The sequence below is a fragment of the Rhinoderma darwinii genome, chromosome 7 (genome assembly GCF_050947455.1).
Source record: "Rhinoderma darwinii isolate aRhiDar2 chromosome 7, aRhiDar2.hap1, whole genome shotgun sequence".
In the NCBI taxonomy this organism is placed as follows: domain Eukaryota; kingdom Metazoa; phylum Chordata; class Amphibia; order Anura; family Rhinodermatidae; genus Rhinoderma; species Rhinoderma darwinii.
In genome coordinates, this window is record NC_134693.1 from 6,380,097 (window position 1) to 6,401,128 (window position 21,032).

Here is a 21,032-nt window from a genome sequence, read left to right on the forward strand (position 1 = left end):
ACTTTCATCTTTTATATTTTATGCTTCAATTCATCACCATTTTCAATTTCTGTTTGCTGTCAGTGAATGGAAAAATTATTGTTTTCATTTGGTGACTAAAAAATCTGCACAGACATGCAGGTGTATGCCAGCCAGAAATATTTATCATCTATCCAATGGATAGGTGATAAAAATGTTAGATTGCTGAGGGTCCAACCACTGGGACCCTCATTGATCGATAGAACAGGACCCTGGTCCTCCATTCCCTCCAGTTGCACGACCGTGTCTAGAAGATTGAATTGAGGAGCAGTCGAGCGTGCACCTTGCTGCTCCATTCAAATTATATGTCACTGGCAGATACAGCCGAGCTCCTGAATAGAGCGACGGGGTGCACGATTGATTCAAACTCCTCATAGCTGAGTGCGTGGATTTATAGCCATCAGTGGGGATCCCAGCGGTAAAACCCACAACAATCTAACATGTAAGACCCATCCAGTGTATAGGTAAAAAAAACTTCTGACTGGAATACCCCTTTAATACTTCTCACAGCAGCGGATTTGTTACAGTTGTATCCAGTCTAGACAATACTCTGTGAGTTAAAAACTTCAGCACGCCAGACTGTGTAACTCACATTGTCTAGACTGAATAAAACTGTAACAAACCCTCAGCTGTGAGATGTATTTGGTCTATAAAGGTTTTCAGCTACAAGATATAAACAAGAACCTTCCTATTAACTGACAGCAAGCATGGATCTTGAAAAGGATGAGAAAATGAAACACAAAAGTATATTAGAAAGTTGCACAAGAAAACATTCAGGTTACCTCAGCATTAACTTGACGTAGGAATAACTCTCCACCAGCACGAAGCTGCTCCAGTCTCGCAGGAGGGAGGTGAGCGCCGTGTGTGAGATACGACACAGAACTGTGCTATAGCGACCATTGTTCCCAGGAGTATGGAGGTGCTTGGGGACAGGCCTAAAAAGAAGGAAAAATAGATCAAAAGGTCCATTCCTTAGGCCACGTGTCCGTTTTGCGTGCGTTGCAGTTCCGTGTGACCTCAGTGTACGGTGCGCGTCTGTGTTTTTTTACGTCAGCAAAAAAAAATTTGAAAGAGGCGTTTATCTTTTTCTCATCATTTCTTTAGCAACTGTTGCGTGAATCACGGACAACACACGGATGTGCGTCCGTGTGCTGTCCGCGATTTTCACGCACCCGTTGACTTCTATGGGTTGCGTGATGCGCAAAAAACGCACAAGCATAGGACATGCTGTGAATTTCACGCGGCGGACATACGCCGCGTGAAAAACACAATGTTTGAATGGCCCCATTGAATTGCATAGGTCCGTGTGACGTCCGTTTTTTTAACGCGCGTAACACGGACATGAAATACGCTCGTGTGAATAAGGCCTTGAAGGCGTATCCCCATCTCGGATATTTATGGCTTATCAATATTAATGTCCGATAGATGCAGGTCTCACCTCTGGGACCCGCAGCTTCCTCTATAACAGGGCCCCGGTCTTCCCTTCTGCCGCTGGGTTCCGGCCACTGACTGACGAGGTGGCCAGGTTTTCTGGAAACAGCCAATCGTGTCTTGCTACGCCGTTTTATAGACGGGAATGTGAGTTCCGGAAACAGCGAGCCAGCTGCAGCAGAAGTTAGGATAGGAGTCAGCGGGCCCCGTTATAGATAGGTGTGGGTCCCAGAGGTAGGATCCGCATTTATGGGACATTTATGGCATATCCTATGGATTTCCCATAAATGTTGGGGATGGGGACACCCCTCTAACTATTTGGCTGCTGTGACAGTTTTCACACTTTTGACACAAATGAATCCTGAATTATAAAATGGCAAAATGATACTATACCGCCATAGCCAAATATTCTATGAAAGTAGATGCGTTAAAAACATCATTGTAAAATCATGGGCGCCTTCATGCAACTTTGCATCCAAGCCAAACCCTGCGTAAAAAATGTACAGTCATGTTTAGGGCTAAAAGTCTGACCCCAGCCGAGCCTGAGACACACAATACCTCCCAACAAAGAAGGTAGAAGATGCGCAGCGTTCACACACGTCACTTATGTCCACACACAATCCCCAGAACTGAAGAGACCAGAACGGACTGCGATCCAGATGCCAATAAACATCCGAGTCATGAAGTCGGCAAATAGTCTGATTAGGTGCAAGGGGTATTAGATGTGTAACTGTGGGGGAAAAAAAGACCCCCCCCCCTAAATGTAAGCTCATATCCTCTCTGATTGGTAAGGTGGGGGGGGGGGATTCCATGAAAAATTTTAATTTTGGAAAAAAGGATTTGACATTCAAGACTCCGCTTCCCACAAATAGATATAATTCATTTAAGATCGTATCTTATTATTTGTATTTATTTAACTTGGGGAGGGGTACCCCAAAAAGAAAAAGGTGTCGCTTTCTCCTCCCCGGCACATCGGTACGTCGATCACACTTACAAGTCATGCTCCAGCAGTAAAACAATGCGGTGCACGTGTAGCCAGCGTTGCCAGACATTGGCATCCATTGAGAGGATGGGTTTCCAGTAGGATGAAAACTGTGAATGACCGGAGTCGGAGTCGCTGTGCTGCAGGGACAACACCTATAGAAGAAACGTAAAGAAACAGACACTGGCCGGTAACGTGAAATGCCAAACACCCCGCACCTTCACTCTCCAGGAGACTTACTGGGGTTGTGGATCCCGGGGGGATGTAGAAGAGGGGAACCCCATTCTTGGTGCTCTCCGGGATTTTGAAATGCTCTGGTACGCTGTCAAATGATTTCAGGTGGACCAACATCTGATCTGTCTGACTGATGCTGCAAAACAAGAGCCGCCAATATAAAGAACTTCTCCTCGAACAATCTTAAACTTCAGCAAAACAAAAATCTGATGGGAGGAGATGCTGAATACTGAAGAGGACGTTTAATGCGCAGTTCCCTATATCTGTAAGACAGCGCTCTGTAATCTGTAGCTCTCACATGTAGCAGAACTACAACCCCCAGCATGCCCTGATATTATACCCTACTGGTGTACGGAGCTGGTTGTTATTGACACCAGTCAGCAAGCATGTGGACAGACTAGCGCCTAACAGCTTATCCGAGCTACTATAATGCAAGGGGTAGTTTGGTTTCCCTAAATCCAATGACTGTCCATTGCCTGGCGTAAAGACTATTAACCCCTTCCCCCTGCTTGCATTCTGGGCCCTAATGTCCAAGCCATTTTTTACATTTTTCCATTGTCACATTCGAAGAGCTGTAACTTTTTTATTTTTGCGTCGGCATAGCTGTATAAGGTCTTGTTTTTTGCGGGACGACTTGCAGTTTTTATTGGTACCATTTGAGAGTAGCTGCGACTTTTTGATCACTTTTTATCACATTTTTTTTAAGTCAGGATTAACAGAAAACAGCAATTTTTCCATTGTTTTTTATTTTATTTTTTACGCCGTTCACCGTGCGGGTTAAATAATGTAACAGCTTTATAGTCGGGGTCGTTACGGACGCGGCGATACCAAATATGTGTAACTTTTTTGCTTTATTGTAGTTTTTTTTTTAATAGTAAAGCATTTTGTAAGGGGAAAAAGTGGGTTTTTCATTTTTTTTTTATTAACTTTATAAAACTTTTTTACTAGTCCCACTAGGGGACTTCACTATCCTCCGATCGCTATTATAATACACTGCAATACTTTTGTATTGCAGTGTATTACTTCCTGTCCGTTTAACACGGACAGGCATCTGCTAGGTCATGCCTGCGGCATGATCTAGCAGGCATTCGCTCCAGGCAGACCTGGGGGCCTTTATTAGACCCCCGGCTGCCATAGAAGACACAGACACTCGGCGATTTTATCGCCGGGTGTCGGTGGGAGAGAGGGAGCTCCCCCCCTCTCTCCAAAACCACTCAGATGCGGTGCACGCTATTGTGCACCGCATCTGAAGGGTTAAACGGGTGAGATCGATACTAATATCGATCTCACCCGGCAGAGCAGGGACGCCCCCAGCCCTCAGCTGCCTCTGGCAGCTGAGAGCAGGGAGATTTCACGGCTCCCTGCTCTGTTTACTTTATTCTACAGCAGCGACATAGAATAGCGGCGCTGTAGAATAAAGCCCATTAATGACCGCCGTGAAAAGGCTAATCGGCGGTCATTAAGGGGTTAAGAGAATATAAAAACACCAAAACAAGTTCAGTGCAGACACCGGAACAGCAGGTAATCCTGGAAGATTTCAGCTATGAAGCCTGAAGAATTATGAATGCAGCTCTGGAGTATAATACAGGATGTAACTCAGGATCAGTGCAGGATAAGTAATGTAATGTATGTACACAGTGATTCCACCAGCAGAATAGTGAGTGCAGCTCTGGAGTATAATACAGGATATAACTCAGGATCAGTACAGTATAAGTAATGTATGTACACAGTGACTCCACCAGCAGAATAGTGAGTGCAGCTCTGGAGTATAATACAGGATATAACTCAGGATCAGTACAGTATAAGTAATGTATGTACACAGTGACTCCACCAGCAGAATAGTGAGTGCAGCTCTGGAGTATAATACAGGATGTAACTCAGGATCAGTGCAGGATAAGTAATGTAATGTATGTACACAGTAACTCCACCAGCAGAATAGTGAGTGCAGCTCTGGAGTATAATACAGGATATAACTCAGGATCAGTACAGTATAAGTAATGTAATGTATGTACACAGTGACTCCACCAGCAGAATAGTGAGTGCAGCTCTGGAGTATAATACAGGATGTACCTCAGGATCAGTACGGGATAAGTAATGTAATGTATGTACACAGTGACTCCCACCAGCAGAATAGTGAGTGCAGCTCTGGAGTATAATACAGGATGTAACTCAAGATCAGTACAGGATAAGTAATGTAATGTGTGTACACAGTGACTCCACCAGCAGAATAGTGAGTGCAGCTCTGGAGTATAATACAGGATGTAACTCAGGATCAGTACAGGATAAGTAATGTAATGTATGTACACAGTGACTCCACCAGCAGAATAGTGAGTGCAGCTCTGGAGTATAATACAGGATGTAACTCAGGATCAGTACAGGATAAGTAATGTAATGTATGTACACAGTGACTCCACCAGCAGAATAGTGAGTGCAGCTCTGGAGTATAATGCAGGATGTAACTCAGGATCAGTACAGGATTAGTAATGTAATGTATATACACAGTGACTCCACCAGCAGAATAGTGAGTGCAGCTCTGGAGTATAATGCAGGATGTAACACAGGATCAGTATAGGGTAAGTAATGTATGTACACAGTGACTCCACCAGCAGAATAGTGAGTGCAGGTCTGGAGTATAATACAGGATATAACTCAGGATCAGTACAGGATAAGTAATGTCATGTATGTACACAGTGACTCCACCAGCAGAATAGTGAGTGCAGGTCTGGAGTATAATACAGGATGTAACTCAGGATCAGTACAGGATAAGTAATGTAATGTATGTACACAGTGACTCCACCAGCAGAATAGTGAGTGCAGCTCTGGAGTATAATACAGGATGTAACTCAGGATCAGTACAGGATAAGTAATGTAATGTATGTACACAGTGACTCCACCAGCAGAATAGTGAGTGCAGCTCTGGAGTATAATACAGGATGTAACTCAGGATCAGTACAGGATAAGTAATGTAATGTATGTACACAATGATCCCACCAGCAGAATAGTGAGTGCAGGTCTGGAGTATAATACAGGATGTAACTCAGGATCAGTACAGGATAAGTAATGTAATGTATGTACACAGTGACTCCACCAGCAGAATAGTGAGTGCAGGTCTGGAGTATAATACATGCTATAACTCAGGATTAGTACAGGATAAGTAATGCCATGTATGTACACAGTGACAACTTCTATGGGTCATCTATGCAAGGTAAAATGATGTTCAAAAGATTCTTAAAGGTGCTATCCTAGAAGTGATTTTTTTCCCCTTAGGGGCTGTAAATTAAATTAAAAAAACAAAAAAGCAATACTTACTTATCCGTGCCCCTGGCGATCCAGCGCTGTCGCTCCGGCGTCAGTCCCGATGCTTGTTCACTTGTATGTAGCATGTGACCGCTGCATGTAAACAAGCATTGGGTCGGCCTACGGAGTGACAGCGCTGGATCTCCAGGGGCAAGGATAGGTTAGTATTACTTTTTTGTTTTATTTATTTCATCTGTAGCCCCTAACAAAAAATGTTCACTTCCTGGGTAACCCCTTTAACTTCCCAAACTCCTTATGCCACCTCACCCATTAGAGAAAAGATCTGCCACTACATGACCAGAAAGAAGGTACAACGATGGGCACAGGTCCCGTTATAGTCCTGTCAAGTCCTATTGCAAAACGAGGATGATATTTTGACATCTGCCCTTCGTTGATGATTTTCTAATTTGCTAATTAAGTAAATGAAGCAATGGGATGAGCGTGGCGTTCCCATCCTCTGGCTATAGGTGACGTCACTACCTTACCTCTGCAGAGTGTTCCAGAAGCGGCGTATTACACTGGTCCTATACATGCTGGTGATGGGTTTTTTCAATGTGCAGCTGATGTCGTGCAGGATATCATAGCTCCCTTCCATTACCACTTCTACCCTTGTGCTGCGCTTGGCGAGGTCCAGGGGCCACGGAGCTACGGCGAGGTACTCGACACGCATGTTGTGCTTCCATAGCAGAACCAACTTTACCTCCAGCAATCCTACCAATGAGATAACACGGTCAGTAAATGGCTCCACACAGATATAACTCTTTATTTTAGGAGATGTGCTCTATCACATTGGTATAGGAAAATCTTATTGGCCTTATCAGAATAACATGGGTAAATATAGGAAATGAGGACTAATAGGGGTCCCAGTGGCCAGACCCCACAAGTTACACTATTATAGCTTATCTAGTTGAAACAAATAGTGACATAGTACGATGGAAAAAATACATGAGTCCATCTAGTTCCCCCGATTATCCTGCAGTGTTGACACAGAGGAAGGTAACAAAACCCCTATACTATATAGAGTCCCTAATTGTCCTCATCTTAAGGGACACATTTCTTCTCGACTCCAAACATAACAATCAGTATAAATTCCTGAATGAACGCCCCATCTCCAGTAATCGAATAGAAAACTTATATTCTAATATTATGTGCACAAGCCGACGACAGTAAAAACCACCTTTTGTAATGCGGATCTCTCGGATGCTGTATCCTTCCCTGAGCCGCACGGACACCACGCTAATAATGTCAGCGTGCACCTCTTTCTCTGCATGCTTCCTCCGGCGCGTGGCGAGGGCAGGGTTACTGCTGGCAGACACCAGGTGCTCATTGAACAGTTTATGCTGAGAACCTGAGGACATAAAATGTGATTCATAATCAACTACATAAAGACATTGTAAAGACTAAAACAGGACGATGGTCATTATTCTTTAAGGGAAGTCTAATTATTTTCCGATTTATAGTTCATTCAACGCTGATTACCATTTTCTAACTTACATTCAGAATCTACCAAAAAAAACCTGTACTGATCCTCAGTTACATCCTGTATTATACTCCAGAGCTGCACTCACTATTCTGCTGGTGGAGTCACTGTGTACATACATTACTTATCCTGTACTGATCCTGAGTTACACCCTGTATTATACTCCAGAGCTGCACTCACTATTCTGCTGGTGGAGTCACTGTGTACATACATTACATTACTTATCCTGTACTGATCCTGAGTTATATCCTGTATTATACTCCAGAGCTGCACTCACTATTCTGCTGGTGGAGTCACTGTGTACATACATTACATTACTTATCCTGTACTGATCCTGAGTTACATCCTGTATTATACTCCAGAGCTGCACTCACTATTCTGCTGGTGGAGTCACTGTGTACATACATTACATTACTTATCCTGTACTGATCCTGAGTTATAGCCTGTATTATACTCCAGAGCTGCACTCACCATTCTGCTGGTGGAGTCACTGTGTACATACATTACATTACTTATCCTGTACTGATCCTGAGTTATATCCTATATTGTACTCCAGAGCTGCACTCGCTATTCTGCTGGTGGAGTCACTGTGTACATACATTACTTATCCTGTACTGATCCTGAGTTACATCCTGTATTATACTCCAGAGCTGCACTCACTATTCTGCTGGTGGAGTCACTGTGTACATACATTACATTACTTATCCTGTACTGATCCTGAGTTATATCCTGTATTATACTCCAGAGCTGCACTCACTATTCTGCTGGTGGAGTCCCTGTGTACATACATTACATTACTTACCCTGTACTGATCCTGAGTTACATCCTGTATTATACCCCAGAGCTGCACTCACTATTCTACTGGTGGAGTCACTGTGTACCTACATGGCACCAGCAGAATAGTGAGTGCTGCTCCGGAGTATAATACATGGTAATCAAATGTGAAGTTATGCTATAAGGTAAGATAAGTTTTAGATTACAGCAAAAAAACAAGAAACACTCGGCTCTCACCACAGTAATACTCAGGATTTAGGGCCTCCCCCGTGCGTAGAAAAGAATACAATAAGAATGCCTTGTGATAAACATTCATGTCCGTCTGTCCGGCTTCTACTTCCGGACAAGAAGAGAGGTAAGACCCCAGAGTCGCCATAGCAATAAACTTCATCAGCTCAACGTTAGGAACGTAGCCGAAGCTGCAGTCGTAGGAATACACACCACCGACCTGTAATAAGAGGGCACAGAGACATGTTCATGAATGATGGGGTTCAGGGAAGCCCTTTCTACAGACATTATAAGGTTTTCCCATCAGGATCAGATCTACCAGCGAGATCTATACAGAGTCATTTGATACATTTTCCCTACAGTATCAGGAACACTTTCCTGAAAATAGTTGTGGGCGTCCAGGAGCACGCGCATACCCATCCCCCCTTCATTCTACTGTTGGTGACCTACCCAATGAAGAAGGATTGACCAAACCGGACATTTAAACTAACCCCTGCAGCTTTTACCTGGACGAAGGAGCAGGCGATGGTTCCGCTGCGCAGCTGATTCAATAACGTCTCGCACACGGCAACGTCCGGGACACTGGTGACGCCGTCGGTGATCACGATTATTCCTATAGGAGCACAGCAGAGTCAGAGGAGTTCGTCTCATTGGAATCGATTATGAAAGGACAGGATTCAATAAATACAGAGACGCACTCACCTGCGCTGGAGTTGGCTGGTAACAGCTGTAAAGCCAGGATCCCCTGCCGTATCATACTGACCAATCCAATGTCAGCCGTGACCATGGAAACGCCCATCTTTCTGCCTGGATGTTGGTTTTCGTAGTGAGGTATGCAATCCTAATAAAATAATCAGAGTTTAATTAAAGTAGCACGCTGCCGTCTACGTGACCTCTACGGCGCCCCCTGCCTTTAGGTGGTATATGGGATCTGTAAACGGACGCAAATCACCCGTGTACAGAAATCATTACTGTAGGCGTAACAGCAGATAGACAAAAACAAGTGGAAGATGATATGTGTATGGATTTGACATATATTCTGCCATATGGATGCATTATTATACGGGTCCGTGACGCACACGACAGAGGAAGCTCCAGGAGTGCGGATGAGTTTTCCTAGTAGCTGGAGGAAGCAGCGGTGACAGGATCTGTGTCCCCCCCCAGTATTCCTCTGTATGTAGATCAGACTCTGTTCACACTGCGTTTTGAGCCTTCCGTCGGAAGAACACGTCAGGAGGACTATAGAGGTAAACCTTAGAAGAAAACCTGTGACTCTCCCACTGTATAGGCAAACATTGGGATACGGGTCGCCTCCCCTTCCCCCATCTTACTGCTCGATCCAGGCCGGCACCATTACGGACTCTGTTAAATGTTTTTTACTGGATGGAATAATGTGGTTGGTTACGCTATTCTATCCACGGCGGGGGGGGGGGGGGCTTCTTGCATTCGGGTCCCAGTGCTAGACACTGACTATGAGCGCTGTGTTTGGCATTTTATGTGGCCGATTTTCACGAGGATCGAGCTGATGATGTGTCGGGCGGATCGGTTTAATCACAGAGCACTCTACATATACATGACCACATATATTTACATCATAGCTGCACGGGGCATTGGCAGCTGAAATGTAAATATACAGATTGTGGTCACCTATGGGTTAAAGGGGAATTCCATCCGGAGTAAAAAAAAAAAAAAAAATGTATCAAATAGTTGCAACAGGAAATTTCAGCCATTAACGCTACTATATTTTTTTTTCCAGGCCGGCGAGGATACAGATAAATCTGCCTGGTCATGCGCCGCTGCTTTGTTGCCTCCTCATTGCTGCTCTGTATGGCAGATAAATATGCGACAACCCTCCAGGAAAGCTGTAATGGCAGATATTAATAATGAGCACTCTAATGATGGGACATGCTTGCTGTCAGTGTACGGGAACATTCTTGTTTACATTCGGAACCTGAAAACCCGTACAGACCTAAGGCCTAGTTCACATCTGCTATGGAGGCTCCGTCGCAGATTCCACCGTAAATACCAGAAACAATAGCGCAGCATGCTGCGCTATTATTTATGGTAAAACCTCGGACACCCCGATTGTAAGCCAATGGAACCCATTAAAGTCAATGGGTTCTGTCGGCCGCCTGTGGCATCCGTGGTGCTCCTCTGACGTAACAGAGAAACGGAATACCGAGCACAGATGTGAACAGGCCCTAATACGGCTTACAGCTGAGGGCTTGTTACAGAAAATTGTATTTCGTTTACACAATCCTCTGCGAGCATCGGAACACATCTCTCTCCTGCCCTGATAGTTTGCTACAATGTATCAGTGCAGGTAGAATGTATCAGTCTGGATTCCAGGCTGTTAAAGAAGATAGTCTAGACTGGATACAATTGTAGCAAACCACCAGCTGTTACGTGTGTACATCTGTTCTGATTTAATGACAGTAAGCAGAGATTTTGAAAATGGTGAGGAATTGAAACAAAGTCTATTAGAAAGTTGCAGAACTTTTTATTAAACTATTTTGGTTATTATTTTTGGCAGATGCCCAGAATTTCAACAGGATTCACTGAAAATGAAATGTGTGGAGGGTCTGGTAAGGTTTGGGGGCAGCAGGGATTTGATAAAATAGCTTTATACTTATATTATCCCATTGCCTCCTCACAGTGAATGGGGAGAGGCCGGCTGTGACCTCACATCTGTTTTGAGTAAGGTTCGACGGGTCGGATTTGAACTAATGCAATGCAGTGGATTTTTTTTTTAAAGAGATAAGCGCCATTATATGTGTTTGGGTGCTGCTTATCTCCACCCATAATAAATAATACGCCCATTATGCCCACCTGAGTAAATGGACGATACTGTTGCTGGAGGATTTCTGCAATCTTATTCTCGAAGGTGCCTAACTGCAGGTAAACATGTTGGAGAAACGCCGGCAGCTTCTGTTCGTCCAATCGACAGCCCTGAACAAGCACCTGAGGCAGCAAGAGAAGGCGGCACGTTACTCGCACTGCAGAATAAAAGATGATGGCGCAGTGCGACCATAGCTTCCATTATTACCTGATGAGTCTGCAGTCCAATAATAGAGGAATATGCCTGAATGGTAACAAAGATTTCAGGCCGGAAAGCCAAGCTGGATCCTGGGATACGAAAATGCCTGAGGAGTCCCAGCAGACAGCGGGAGAGAGAATGGAAGATCTCATCGAAAATGATCTCCTCTGTGGAGTCGTCCTGGAGAAAGAGAGAAAATCTGCGTCAACGGAGAAGGTGCAAGTACAGACTTTATTCCATAATCCAGAATCTGATAATCCGGAATAGTTTCCAGAACAGAACTGCAGAATGGTCTTGAATTTCACAAGAGCAGAAGACAGACCCTTACCAGAAATATCTAATAATCCGGCACCCATCAAGTCCCATTAAAGGGGTTTTCCAGGACTGTAATATCGATGGCCTATCCTTAGGACAGGCCATCAATATCTGATCAGCTCCAGGCACCTCCACCAATCAGTTACATAAAGGAGATGCGCCCATTTGTTGCTTACAGAGACACAGCGCCTACATTTGGTTGTGGCTGTGTCTGGTACTGCATGTCACATCAGCTCAAGTGAACGGGACTGAGATGCAATATTATGTACAGCCACAATAAAATGTACCGCGCTGTGCCTGAGTAAATAATGAAGCCCCTTCATACAGGTGATCGGCGGGGGTGCTGGGAGTCGGACCCCCACTCATAAGATATTAATGGCCTATCCTAAGGAAATGCCATACATTTTACTGTCCCAGAAAACCCCTTCAATGTCAATATCCATCATATCTGATAATCCGGTCCCTTAATTACCACAATCACAGTAGAAGGACTGAGGTCGAGCTCGATCACGAAGCGGTACTGCCGCGCCAGGAAGGTGACCCACGTTGATGGCACTAAAAGGAACGGGCCAGGGCGGACAGGCTCATCGGGCTGCCAGCCATGAGGTACGACGCTCACTACTTCTAATTCGCTGCCACGTAAACCCTAAAAGAGACAAAGATCAGGAGAAAAAAATGATAAGCAGCAACACATTTTGCAACTTTATAACATACGTTGTCTTTTATTTCCCTATCATTTCCATGATCTCTGCTTGCTGTCGGTGAATTTATACAAATGTATCCGGGTAGGAGTCTTTAACCCGGAGACCAGGACCAGAGAAAGGTTTGTGCTGTTATTAGGTTTTGCTCACCAACGACTGATACACTATAACAAACACTCAGCTGTCTGTGTAGGACTAGGTCAGGATAGCTTTTTAGCTTGTGAATGTAATTAAGCATCTTTCCATTCACTGACAGCAAAAAACCGCTAAATACAAAATAACTTGATAGAAGAGAACGACTTTTTTTTTTTTTTTAATAGGATATTTTCATTTAGGGTGAAACGTTTCTGAAGTTAGAGCCTCTGTTCATGTACAGGGAAATCAAAATAATGCCCTTAAAATAAACACATGATTTTTGGCTGCATTGTGTGAATAGGGTTTTAGAAAAGGGAACATTTGCCCACAGCGGCAAATCCCCAAACTCAAGATACTAAAGGCGTATTCACACAGTGCAGTTGCACATATGGCGTTTTTGCAGCAATTTTCGTAAAATGACGCACGTTTTTGCCTGGATAGTGTGAAAATTGTGGTAAAAAAAAAACCCATTATGACCGCACCGTGTGAATACGCCCTAACGCTTCGCATGGTCTAATGACTTGCCCTCTACCCTTCACATTTAACCCACACTTACCAACTCAGATTCAGGGACAGGAGAAATTGGACTGGTGAAGGTTGCTGAGGAACCAGGCCAAGCGGACATTGCGAGAGATGCGGTAATCCTTCTTCATCAACAGAAAGACTTGTCCGGCCTCCTCCACCTGCAAATCAACGTCAAGTGACAATGTCAAAAGTGCCACGAAGAGAAAATCTGTGGGGGGGGGGGGGGGGGTTGTCAATAAGGAGATCATGTCGGCTTAAAGGGGTGATCCAGAACTTTCTAATATACTTTGTGATCCAATTTCTTATTGTTTTCAAGATCTCTAATTGCTGTCAGTGAAGTGAAACATTCTTGTACTAGTACTTCTCACAACTGAGGGTTTGGTACAATTGTATCCAGTCTAGACAATTCCATTGTTTCAGCAGCACAAATCTCTCCTGTCCTGATAGTTTGTTACAATGTATCAGTGCAGGTAAAATGTATCAGCCTGGAGTTCGGGCAGTTTATATCACAGAGAATTATCTAGACTGGGTACAGTTGAAGCAAACCCTCAGCTGTAAGAAGAATTTGGCACTACTCACATCTGCATTGGAGGCTCCGTCTCAGATTCCGTCATTTTAAATAACGGAAACCCGACAGAGCCCACTAAGGGCGATGAGTTCCGTCAGGCGCTGTTGGTTTCCTTCATGCGACGGATCTGTTGGTCCGTTTTTTTCCTTTATACTGTTCCTATTACGGAGCAGATTAACGGAAATTGCAGCGCGGATTAAACAGAGTCCTGGGCACGCATGGGTTTTGCAGCCTCTGAATGTAAACAGTTAATGATTCCATTTACTTACAGCAATCAGAGATCTAGAAAGTGACCTCTATTCCGGTTTTACCAAAAATTGTCTATCTTGGGATTACTATCTCGGACAATCTGCAGGACTATGTGAAATTAAATATTGCGCCTTTATTAAAAGACATGTGACCGAAATGTAAAAATTGGCGCAGACTTAATCTTCCTTTATGGCTGGAATTAATCAGGTTAACTCCTCATCCATACGACCGAGTCCCGTCAGTGATCCGAGGAAAGACAGGACGCGTTCTATCTTTTCTCGGATCGGAGACTCGGACCATTTTTCACAGACCCGATTCACCCGTCAAAGTGAATGGGTCTGTGAAAACAATCGGGTGGCACTCAGATGCCGTCAAAAACGGCCCGAGTGGCACAACGGTCGTGTGCACGAGGCATTATTACAGGTGCTAAACATAATGCTCCAATTTGGTTAGAGGCCAAAATATGAACCACTATGGAGTCCATTATAAGATTGATATGGGATGGGTAAAAAGCCCCCTATTCAATTGTTGATACTTCAGGCACAAGATAGAAAGGGGGGCGGTGCATCTTCCGAATTTCTTTTCGTATTTTTTGGATACAATATATATGTTTTGAATTTATTCTTCAGCGGAGTTATAAATATAGATCTGATAATATTTTTCCCTCGCTAGAAGCCGGGCATCTTGACGCTCTCCTATACAAAAATATTCCTTGTGTGTGTTTTCCTATATGGGATGTGGTCCTATATGAAAAAGTTATTAGGTGTTAAAGGGTAACTAATGTTTCAGAAAACTTCTGACATGTCATAGTGACATTTCAGAAGCTTTGATCGCTGGGGGTCCGAGCACTGAGACCGCCACGATCGCTAAAACAAAGCGGCAGAAGCGCTCAGGTGAGCAAGTAGCCGCTTAGTTTCTGATCAGCTTTTCTCGGACAGCCCTTGTAACAAACTTTCTATTGAGCCCGTACACCGTTACATCGGCTTTCTGAGAAAAGCCGAGCAGAGACTAAGCGGCTCCGCGCTCACTCCAGTGCTTTTGCCGTTTCGTTTTAGCGATCGGTGGGGGTCTCAGTGCTCGGATCCCCACCAATCCAAACTTCTGACATGTCAAACGTTTTCTGAAGGTCTCCTCTATCAATATCGCCCCTTTGGAGTAAAAGATTCTTGGTTCCAGTGAGTGGTCTTGAGGTGGGAACTCGCTGGAACAGTTCTGGTATTAGATTCTTATCCGACTTATTTGTTAAAAGTGGAATAAAAACATTTAGTCATTTGCAAACAGAATAAAACTTATCTAGGGGGGAACTTGTGGGGTACGATCAGGTTAGATCTGCAGCAAATGGTATTCCTGGTATAATAAATGTAACTATGGGGAACCACTATTTGGTGGATTTCTTAACTACTTGCTGATATCCTAAGGGATCGCCATCTAAAATGTATAAAGTTCCTGATCATTACCCTGTGTAATAAGGACAACGATCAGCCGACAAATGAGCAAACACTCGTTCATTGGCTGATCTGCTCTTTAAGGGTAAGGCCACACGGAGCGGCCCTCACACGGTCGCAACACGGCTAACAACCGCGCCGGCACCATGTTCGGTGCGGCTGTCCAACAGCCTGTTAGTGGCCGCACGTTAACGCGGGTAAACCGTCCCTTTAGCTGCAAAATTGCGCGGCCATGAATTAGTACACCCTTTACAGCCGCACGATTTTGCAAATTACAAAAACTTACCCCTATTCATTCTCTATGGCAGCGCCGGAAAAAGCAGAACACTGCACTCGGCTATCTCCGGCGCTCCCATAGAGAATGAATGGAGCGGCAGTGCGTATGCGCATGTCACCGGAATAGCCCTTAACGAGGTATTTGTCAGCCGCTCCTACATAGTGCCAGCGCGGTTGTTTCACCGCGTTGCGACCATATCAGTGCCGCTCCGTGTGGCCGTACCCTAATGCAGCATCAAAAATAATCGTTGTCGGCAGCACATCTTGGTGTGTAATCAGGGAGACGCGCTGCCGACATGGTGATAATGTATGGGGACGAGCGATCGCAGTAACGAGGGCTCATCCTGATACATGACCAATCATTCCTCCGTGTGAAAGGAGCAAATAATCGCCGATCAACGAGCTGTCTCGTTGATCGACCCTCGTTTACACGCCCCACGTAGGGCTGTGTAATAGGACCCTAAGATATTGTTTTATGACAAGGTGTATTATTCCAAGAGTGGGAAACCTGCCTCACGGCTGCCATCTTCCTGTTATTGCCAGCCAGGACAGGACTACTGGCCAACAGTCCTATGTGAGTGACCCCTAAACAACATGGGGGCTACATCCCAGGTTACTGACGACCACCCCTTCTATATTTTAACTAGTTCTTAGTGAAAAGCACAGCTAAACAATGCATTTATTTTGCAGGAGGATGTTTCCCTCCCCTCCATGAAAAAAAATTATGATAATTACAATATGCAAAACATTTTATAATCTTTTAAAAGGTAAATAGAAGCCCCGCCCACTGACAAGCAAAATGACCCGTTCCGTTTCCACCGCAGAAGCGTTCGCTGACGCTTGTGTGGTGCGAGAGGCCGTTATTACTCTAGATTTCATCAGGAGTGGACACATAGACGCATGGCTGATTGTAAGGGCTCGTCCACACGTAACGGAATTGCTGCAGAAAATGTCTTCAGCCATTCCGTTGAAAGTATCAGACTTTCCGCTGCGGCCAAAACGCACCATTTCCTGCTGTTTTTTTACGGCAGAAAATAGTCGTCCATATGTGCTGCGTTTTCCACAATGCTGGGAAAAAATGCAGCAATTCATTCCACTTTCGCAGCAGGAGTTGACATGTTGCGGTCTGAAAAATACGCACCGCAGGTCAGTTTCTGCTCGGAATATTTACGCAGCGTGTGGATGAGATTTTCGGACAGAAAAAACGCAGCAATTGCGCTACGTGTGGACAAGCCCTGAATGTTTGCATTTGTGCTGGAACTTCCAGCTGGGATAGAGAGAGTGAGAGCTGCTTCATTCACAGTGTGGACACAAAACTGCACAGACACTGCACACTGTGTAGTACTGAAATGTAACAAGAAAAATAGAATACACTATTATACATGAAATATATGGCCATTTTTTTTTTCGTTTTTATTTTGGCGGGGGCACAGTTTTTGGGGTACTCCCATCTGACTTTAATGGCACATACAAAGCATGTGCCTAAATGTCTGATAATTGCAGCGCTCCTTCCTGGTGGAGAGGAGAACTACAGGACGCTGTTCACCTGTTACTGGAAGCTGCGGCACTCAATAAGAACATACTATTTGGGAAAATGTTATAGAAATTAAAATGCTGTTTTTTGAAACATAATTGTTTCAACATTAGAAAATATTTATTAATTAATGAGAACATTTCCAATAAAAAGCTGATGTCTCCCTGAGCATCTAAGACAGTGATTGCCTCTTTTAATGGGAATGAATAGTAAGGCTTAAAGGGGAAGTCCAGCCAGAAATCATCTCTAAAGCCAGTAGAAATGTGAGTGCAGCTCTGGAGTATAATACAGGATATAACTCAGGATCAGTACAGGAGAAGTAATGTAATGTATCTACACAGTGACTCCACCAGCAGAATAGTGAGTGCAGCTCTGGAGTATTATACAGGATGTAACTCAGGATCAGTACAGGATAAGTAATGTATGTACATAGTGACTCTACCAGCAGAATAGTGAGTGCAGCTCTGGAGTATAATACAGGATGTAACGCAGGATCAGTGCAGGATAAGTAATGTAATGTACACAGTGACTCCACCAGCAGAATAGTGAGTGCAGCTCTGGAGTATAATACAGGATGTAACTCAGGATCAGTGCAGGATAAGTAATGTAATGTACACAGTGACTCCACCAGCAGAATAGTGAGTGCAGCTCTGGAGTATAATACAGGATGTAACTCAGGATCAGTACAGGATAAGTAATGTAATGTATGTACACAGTGACTCCACCAGCAGAATAGTGAGTGCAGCTCTGGAGTATAATACAGGATATAACTCAGGATCAGTACAGGATAAGTAATGTATGTACATAGTGACTCTACCAGCAGAATAGTGAGTGCAGCTCTGGAGTATAATGCAGGATGTAACTCAGGATCAGTGCAGGATAAGTAATGTAATGTACACAGTGACTCCACCAGCAGAATAGTGAGTGCAGCTCTGGAGTATAATATAGGATGTAACTCAGGATCAGTACAGGATAAGTAATGTAATGTATGTACACAGTGACTCCACCAGCAGAATAGTGAGTGCAGCTCTGGAGTATAATACAGGATATAACTCAGGATCAGTACAGGATAAGTAATGTAATGTATGTACACAGTGACTCCACCAACAGAATAGTGAGTGCCGCTCTGGAGTATAATACAGGATATAACTCAGGATCAGTACAGGATAAGTAATGTAATGTATGTACACAGTGACTCCACCAACAGAATAGTGAGTGCAGCTCTGGAGTATTATACAGGATGTAACTCAGGATCAGTACAGGATAAGTAATGTATGTACATAGTGACTCTACCAGCAGAATAGTGAGTGCAGCTCTGGAGTATAATACAGGATGTAACGCAGGATCAGTACAGGATAAGTAATGTATGTACACAGTGACTCCACCAGCAGAATAGTGAGTGCAGCTCTGGAGTATAATACAGGATGTAACTCAGGATCAGTGCAGGATAAGTAATGTAATGTACACAGTGACTCCACCAGCAGAATAGTGGAGTGCAGCTCTGGAGTATAATACAGGATGTAACTCAGCATCAGTACAGGATAAGTAATGTAATGTATGTACACAGTGACTCCACCAGCAGAATAGTGAGTACAGCTCTGGAGTATAATACAGGATGTAACTCAGGATCAGTACAGGATAAGTAATGTATGTACACAGTGACTCCACCAGCAGAATAGTGAGTACAGCTCTGGAGTATAATACAGGATATAACTCAGGATCAGTACAGGAGAAGTAATGTAATGTATGTACACAGTGACTCCACCAGCAGAATAGTGAGTACAGCTCTGGAGTATAATACAGGATATAACTCAGGATCAGTACAGGAGAAGTAATGTAATGTATGTACACAGTGACTCCACCAGCAGAATAGTGAGTGCATCTCTGGAGTATAATACAGGATGTAACTCAGGATCAGTACAGGATAAGTAATGTAATGTATGTACACAGTGACTCCACCAGCAGAATAGTGAGTACAGCTCTGGAGTATAATACAGGATGTAACTCAGGATCAGTACAGGATAAGTAATGTATGTACACAGTGACTCCACCAGCAGAATAGTGAGTGCATCTCTGGAGTATAATATAGGATGTAACTCAGGATCAGTACAGGATAAGTAATGTATGTACACAGTGACTCCACCAGCAGAATAGTGAGTGCATCTCTGGAGTATAATATAGGATGTAACTCAGGATCAGTACAGGATAAGTAATGTATGTACACAGTGATTCCACCAGCAGAATAGTGAGTGCAGCTCTGGAGTATAATACAGGATGTAACTCAGGATCAGTACAGGATAAGTAATGTAATGTATGTAGACAGTGACTCCACCAGCAGAATAGTGAGTGCAGCTCTGGAGTATAATACAGGATGTAACTCAGGATCAGTACAGGATAAGTAATGTAATGTATGTACACAGTGACTCCACCAGCAGAATAGTGAGTGCAGCTCTGGAGTATAATACAGGATGTAACTCAGGATAAGTAATGTCATGTATGTACTCAGTGACCTCATTTCGTATGTAGGCCCCTGGTCTGCTGATTTGCTTAGCTCTGCCATAGATATAAGGAGGTAATACATCCACTACACTTTTTCAATACTTTGGACCCAGATAAACATCCACGTTAGTCATTAAATATTAATCAGGGGCTATAAATGGTTTCCTGGAAGGCAGACAGTGACTGATTATATGGGGACAACGTCAGGAGAAGTTTTGCAATATTTTTCTGCTACTATGTTGTGACTCAACAAAACGTTTTTCCCCCATTGTATCCAATAGGTAAAATTTCACAGAAAAATTCACATGTAAAATTACGATTGCAAAAGTAGCATACGCAGCCCCCGAAAACGTGTCCATAGTGGTCGCAATACTGGTGAAGACAATCTTTATGTATGGTTTTTCAGACTCTTTCTGCTGCAGCACTACAGCTATTTATGAGGGTTAAATTAGCGGCGTGCCCACTTAACAGCTCCCGCGCATGGATTTAGTGGCTGCAACTGGGACAATGTAAAGGGACCCTCCGCTCGTTAGCAGAATACAGACAAATCTGCTTTGCGTGCGGCTCTGCCCATCCCCCAACTCTAGAACAGAACTGTAAAGTGGGAGCGCAGGGTATAAGGCAGCGGAGTGTTTACTGCCACCAAGTCTTCCCCATCTACGTGTCACAATGGATATGGCGTCACAGGAGTCACGTGCCATAATGTCTAATACAATGTGGAGGTCCATTGTGTTCCCTTATAAACATCTCTTCTCATTGACACTGTGGTCAACATTTATAGGAGCCCCAATAATCCCACTGTGATTTACGGGTCACTCGCTCCTACAAAGTGACACTCAAGTATTTGCAGTCGTGTCTGAGTCCAGCGGTGTTTGTTTGTTACTTCTGCGTCCCCCGTTGTGAGATATTGCCCCTTCTTTATTTATTAACCAATATGTAAATAAACCGCTGCCCGCCAGTGATTCTCAATGGGCGGAGAGGGGGGTGAGGGATCAGTGAGGTGTATATATATATATATAAATATGGGGGTCAGTGAGGTGTATATATAAATATTGGGGTCAGTGAGGTGTATATATAAATAAGGGGGGTCAGTGAGGTGTGTATATAAATATGGGGGTGTCAGTGAGGTGTGTATATAAATATGGGGGGTCAGTGAGGTGTGTATATAAATATGGGGGTGTCAGTGAGGTGTGTATATAAATATGGGGGTTACTGAGTGTGTATATATATATATATATAAATATGGGGGGTCAGTGAGGTGTGTGTATATATATATAAATATGGGGGTCAGTGAGGTGTATATA

General features: G+C 43.9%; 1 protein-coding gene across 1 annotated transcript in view; it reads right to left on the reverse strand.

Moving 5' to 3' along the window:
* SZT2 (SZT2 subunit of KICSTOR complex) overlaps positions 1-21,032 on the reverse strand; it is a 108,162-nt gene that overhangs the window by 86,911 nt on the left and 219 nt on the right. Inside the window, 13 exon segments of the mRNA XM_075832655.1 lie at positions 801-953; positions 2,444-2,586; positions 2,672-2,801; positions 6,448-6,673; positions 7,140-7,310; positions 8,454-8,664; positions 8,951-9,057; positions 9,147-9,285; positions 11,274-11,405; positions 11,491-11,661; positions 12,269-12,442; positions 13,189-13,215; positions 13,217-13,315. Coding sequence (XP_075688770.1) covers positions 801-953; positions 2,444-2,586; positions 2,672-2,801; positions 6,448-6,673; positions 7,140-7,310; positions 8,454-8,664; positions 8,951-9,057; positions 9,147-9,285; positions 11,274-11,405; positions 11,491-11,661; positions 12,269-12,442; positions 13,189-13,215; positions 13,217-13,315 — 1,883 coding nt within the window.